The sequence below is a fragment of the Muscardinus avellanarius genome (genome assembly GCF_963383645.1).
Source record: "Muscardinus avellanarius genome assembly, chromosome: 7".
Lineage (NCBI taxonomy): Eukaryota > Metazoa > Chordata > Mammalia > Rodentia > Gliridae > Muscardinus > Muscardinus avellanarius.
The window spans coordinates 12,796,363-12,801,916 of record NC_137793.1 but is presented as its reverse complement, the minus strand read 5'-3'; the positions used below and the strand labels follow the sequence as shown (position 1 = coordinate 12,801,916).

The 5,554-nt window shown below is 41.4% G+C and overlaps 1 protein-coding gene across 1 annotated transcript; it reads left to right on the top strand.

Annotated features, from left to right (window-relative positions):
- Nucleotides 1–494: 494 nt before the first annotated feature.
- FAM200C (family with sequence similarity 200 member C) lies at nt 495–2,279 on the top strand (the record flags this gene model as incomplete). Its single annotated transcript, XM_080698629.1, has 1 exon — nt 495–2,279. One exon carries the CDS (start codon nt 495–497, stop codon nt 2,277–2,279), a length of 1,785 nt encoding a protein of 594 aa, XP_080554755.1.
- Between the last annotated feature and the right edge of the window lie 3,275 nt (nt 2,280–5,554).

The following is a 5,554-nucleotide window of genomic DNA, read 5'->3' as shown; positions in this document are numbered from 1 at the left end:
TTTCTCTATTGAGTGGTTTTTAACTAAGGTTCTATATACATCTTTGGGTCAGGTCAGAAAGAGGTAGTGAGATGCCCTTTCTAGGGGATACAGAATGTACCAGATGCATTTGTAAGAAACAATGAAAACAAATTGAGCCTTAACCTCAGTTTGCTAGTAAAGGACTTAACAGGTGTTCATAACTTGCCAAAGCCCCAATCGCCCATGTATGACTCACTGTGAAGTCATTTCTTCCAGGCCATCAGCTCTGAGCTGCTAGACTAAAGTTGTGTACTCACGCTCTTGTGGCTTACTCTGAGCTGACATGTGGGTGGATATTTCTTGACACTTAAAAGATAATAGCAGTAATGACAGGGTAACACGGCTTGTGGCTTTGTTTACATTGTTAGCCGCTGGTTTTTGTTTTGTTTTGTTTTTTACTATCTGGGTTATATTTTACTCCCAAGGCAGAATTCTGTGGCATCTCTAGAATACCACCTGGCAATTTGTGTACCATGTCGAAGAAACGCAAATGGGACGATGACTACGTTCGTTACTGGTTCACCTGTACGACAGAGGTCGATGGGACTCAGCGCCCCCAGTGCGTGTTGTGTAACTCTGTGTTTCCAAACACTGACCTCAAGCCGTCAAAGCTGTCAGACCATTTTAACAGACAGCATGGTGGTGTAGCTGGGCATGATCGTAGTAGCCTGAAGCCTGGGCCGACACCATCTAATCAGAGTGAAGACTTGAAGGTACTTGGAGTTTCTGCCCACGAGGATGCCCTGTTACAAGCCTCGTACCAGTTTGCTTATTTATGTGCCAAAGAGAAGAATCCTCACACCATAGCTGAAAAACTAGTCAAGCCTTGTGCGCTGGAAATAGCTCACATAGTTTTGGGGCCGGATGCACAGAAGAAGCTCCAGCAGGTCCCTTTGTCAGATGACGTGATCCGCTCTAGAACTGACGAGATGAGCCGGGATATCTTACAGCAAGTTCTAGAAGATATCAAAGCCAGCCCCCTTAAGGTGGGCATTCAGCTGGCCGAGACCACTGACATGGGCGACTGCAGTCAGCTCATGGCATTCGTGCGCTATGTCAAAGAAAAAGAGATCATAGAAGAATTCCTGTTCTGCGAGCCGCTGCAGTTAACAGCGAAAGGGAGAGATGTGTTCGATGTCTTCAGGGACTTCTTTGCGAGGCACAACATAGCTCTTGAGGCGTGTGGTTCTGTCTGTACTGACGGCGCTTCCCCTCTGCTGGGAGAAAAGTCCGAATTCATTGCCTCCGTGAGAAGAGAGGTGCCTCATGCTGTAATCACGCATTGTCTGTTGAACTCTCATGCGCTGGTCACGAAGACATTGCCGTCAAAACTGAGGGACGCTCTGTTGGCTGTGGCGAGGGTAATAAATTTCATCAAAGGCCGAGCTCCAAACCATCGCCTCTTTCAGGCCTTCTTTGATGAAATTGGTGTAGAATATAGAGTCCTCCTTTTCCATACTGAAATGAGGTGGCTTTCCCGAGGCCAAATACTTACCCACATATTTGAAATGTATGAAGAAATACGTCAGTTTCTTCACCACCAAAGCAGCAGTTTAATTGACAGCTTTGAAAGTAAAGAGTTTAGAGTTCACCTCGCCTACCTGGCAGATTTGTTCAAACACTTAAATGAGCTTAGCGCCTCCATGCAAAGGACCGGGATGAACACGGTCTCCGCCAGAGAAAAGCTGTCCGCTTTCGCTAGAAAGTTTCCCTTTTGGCAAAAACGAATCGAGAAAGGGAACTTCACCGACTTTCCTTTTCTTGAAGAAATCATGGTTTCGGATCGCGAGGGAGTGTGCATTGCAACCGAGATAACGCTCCATCTGCAACAGCTAGGCAGCTTCTTCCCGGGGTATTTTTCCATTGGGGATCTCAACGAAGCAAGGAAATGGATCCTGGATCCATTTCTTTTTAATCTCAGCTTTGTCGATGATGGTTACGTACTGAAAGATGATCTTGCTGAGCTGCGAGCCAGCGGCCAGGTCCTCATGGAGTTTGAGGCCATGAAGCTGGAGGATTTCTGGTGCGCTCAGCTGGCAGCGTTTCCAAACCTGGCGAAGACAGCTCTAGAAATCCTTATCCCATTCGCAACCACGTACCTCTGTGAGCTGGGCTTTTCATCCCTTCTGCATTTCAAGACAAAATCGAGAAGCTGCTTTAATATGAGTGGGGACATCCGCGTGGCCATCTCAAAAAAAGTTCCTCGTTTCTCAGACATCGTGGAACAAAAGCTCCAGTCACAGCAGAAGTCGCCATGAACTGATAGGCTTTTTAAATGTGTGATTTCTAATATATTCTTAATACCATGGTGAAATGAAGCTATCATTCTGTTCTCTTTTATATTTATGGTGCACCAAATCCTACATTTCAAAAAGTTTATTTTAACTTTTAATGAGAAAAAAAGTTAACTTTTAAAAGTTAACTTTTAATGAGAAAAAAAGTTTTAATGAGAAAAAAAAGTTTAACTTTTAATGAGAACTGTGAAAATGTATTTGAAGAATAAGACATTAAATAGCACTGCCTTTGTGTTCCATAGGACTTTTCTGATTCTGAGTAACTGTGTAACTTGTTGATGGAGTACATTAAATAAAGGCCTGAGCACTAGAATACCCAGATGAGAGGTAAGATTCCCTAAGGTGGGAAACAACACCTCCCAGACGCCAAAGAACAAAACGACAGACTGAGTCCTCTCCTCTTTTCAAGGAGTGTTATAACAAGGTTAATGAAATCAGAAGAGGATTATGAAATATACTGGGAAACAGGATGATCTGCCTTGTATAAGACTTTATTTTCAAGTGTACTCTTTCGGTACTGGGGACGGAACCCAGGGGGCCTTCTACCTCCAAGCTAAACCCCCGGCCCTATTTTTTACTCTTTCTTTTGAAACAGGGCCTTATTAAGTTGCAGAGGGCCTCACTAAGTAGCTGAGGCTGTCCACGAACCTGCGATCCTCCTATCTCAGCCTCCCAGGTGCTAGGCTTACAGGCGTGCGCCGCCATGCCCGGCTCAAGTGTACTCGTTGGAGATAGTCTCACATTATCCATTCGCCGGGCTCCCATGCTCTAAATAACATGATACTAATAAATACCCTAATGTATTAGTCACTCAGTCGTTTAAGTTATTTCAGGACTCTGAGTCATCCCGAGTACTGAAAAAGAGATTTATAAGTCTTATTCTGGAGACTGTCATTTAGCAGACTCCCAAGAAGATCTAGGATCCCCCCCACCCCCTTCTGGGTCTTGCACATGCTAGGCAAGTGCTCTGCCCCGAACTACATTCCCAGCCCTTTTTTATTATTACTATTTTATTTTGAGACAGGGTCTCACTGAGTTACCCAGGCCGTCCTGACCTCTGCAACCCTCCTGACTCAGCCATGTGAGTAGCTGGGGTTACAGGTGTGTTCTAAGCTGGCCAAGGAACCTCATTTAACCAGCTTTCCATGTGGTTCCCCTGGAGTGGCCTCAGATTATTTTCTCTATACTTATTTTTTCCTTATTCTAACTTCTTATATTTTATACTATATGTTTCCTTTTTTTTTTCTGTACTGGGGAATGAACCGAGGGGCATTCTACCTCCATGCTACACCCCCAGCCCCCCTTTTTTTTATTCTTTTATTTTGAAACAGGGTCTCACTCAGTTGCAGAGGACCTCACTAAGTAGCTGAGACTGACCAAGAACCACACAGTCCTCCTGTCTCAGCCTTCCAAGTACTAGATTACAAGCATGTACCACCACGCCCGGCTACATGTTTTTAAGATAGCTCAGAATTTTCGAGTGGACCAGAGTATAAATTATAAATAAATGGACATAAATTTACTGTAGTAATTCAGAGTCATCAAAAAATTTTCTGATGGGAATTTTGAATTAGTATAACTTTAGCCAGACCTGGTGACACACACTTGTCATCCCAGTACTTGGGAGGCTGAGACAGGAGGATTGCAGGTTCAAAGCCACCCTTGGCAACTTATCAAGGCTTTCAGGCATCTAGTGAGACCCTGTTCACAAAATAAGAAATTTTTTAAAAATGGGCTGAGGGTGTAGCTTGGAAGTAGAATGGCTCTGGGTTCAATCCTCAATACAATATATATATATATATATATATATATATATATATATATATATCTTTTATTGATGATAATTTGTCAAATATGTATTTTTACTTTTTGCAGTACTGGAGATTGAACACAGGGGCACTCTACCTCTGAGCTACACCCCTAGCCTTGTTTTTTATTCTTTATTTTTATTCTTATATTTTTACCTTTAGATGTTTACATTTTTATTTCAAAACTATGTTTTAAAGCCAGGCATCATGGCACATGCCTGTAATCCCAGTATTTGGGAGCCTGAGACGATAGGATCACAGGTTTGAGGACAACCTCCGAAACTTTGTGAGGTTCTGTTCTAAAATAATAATAACAATAACAACAATAGGCTGAGGGTGTTACTTAGAGGTAGAATGCCCACTCATAATTCCATTACCAAAACAAACAAATAAATAAAACTCTATTTTTTCTTTTTTCTTTTTTTTTTTCTTTTTTTTTTTTTTGGTGGTACTGGGGTTCCTGGAAGCCCTTCTACCTCTGGGCTACACTCCCAGACCTAATTTTACATTTTTTTATTTTGAAAACAGGGTCTCCTAAGCCAGCGTGCGCGGCTGGCTTTGAACCTGCACGATCCTCCTGTCTCCGCCTCCCAAGCGCGGGGATTACAAGCGTGCGCCACCACGCCCGGCAAAACTCTATTTTTTCTAAGTACTCTATGTCCAAGGCCAGAAAAAATGGTAGAGATTATTATATAGAAAGCTACGATGCAGTTGTACCCGATCACCTTAACTCTCTTTGTTTTAACAGTTTCTCATGGTTCCACCTATATCTCCAAGTAACGTTCATACCAAGCACATATGGCAGTTTTGATTTTTCAGCTTTAGAAGTTAAATATCGACTCTAGATAACAGGAAAGGATTGAATTTGTAAGACGTCCGTCTCCTGTCCAGCTCTTCCTCCCAGTTACTTTTCTATTACAGCACCAATTTTAGTTCCTTTAATGCTACTTATTGTACTTTGAAGATTTTTGCATGGAAAGAATCAGAGCTATCCAAAAATTTTTATTGATAAGGTCGCTAATCCCAACTTTTTTATAATAGTAAATTATTTGAAGTAAAAAAAAAAATAACCTGAAGGTGTGGGGCCATGACTATAAATTTAGATGCCACTTGAGTGCTGTAAACCAAGTTTTTATTTTCTACACAAAATTTTTATCATCATGAATCAACATGCTTTTACCAGTAAATATACATACATGTTTTCATTTTAAAATGTCGGTATGAAATAGAAGTCCAGTTTTTCATGTTATATTCTAATATCAAGACAGAGAGTAGTTTTTCCAAAGTTAATGTAGGAATAAATCTCGATGTACATGTACCAAGTTTAATTTCTATGCAGTTCTAAATATAAGAAGGAAGAAACTTCGATTTTTTTATTTTAAAAAATTCTACAATAATGTATACATTGGCATATATAAGTCACATGTATTT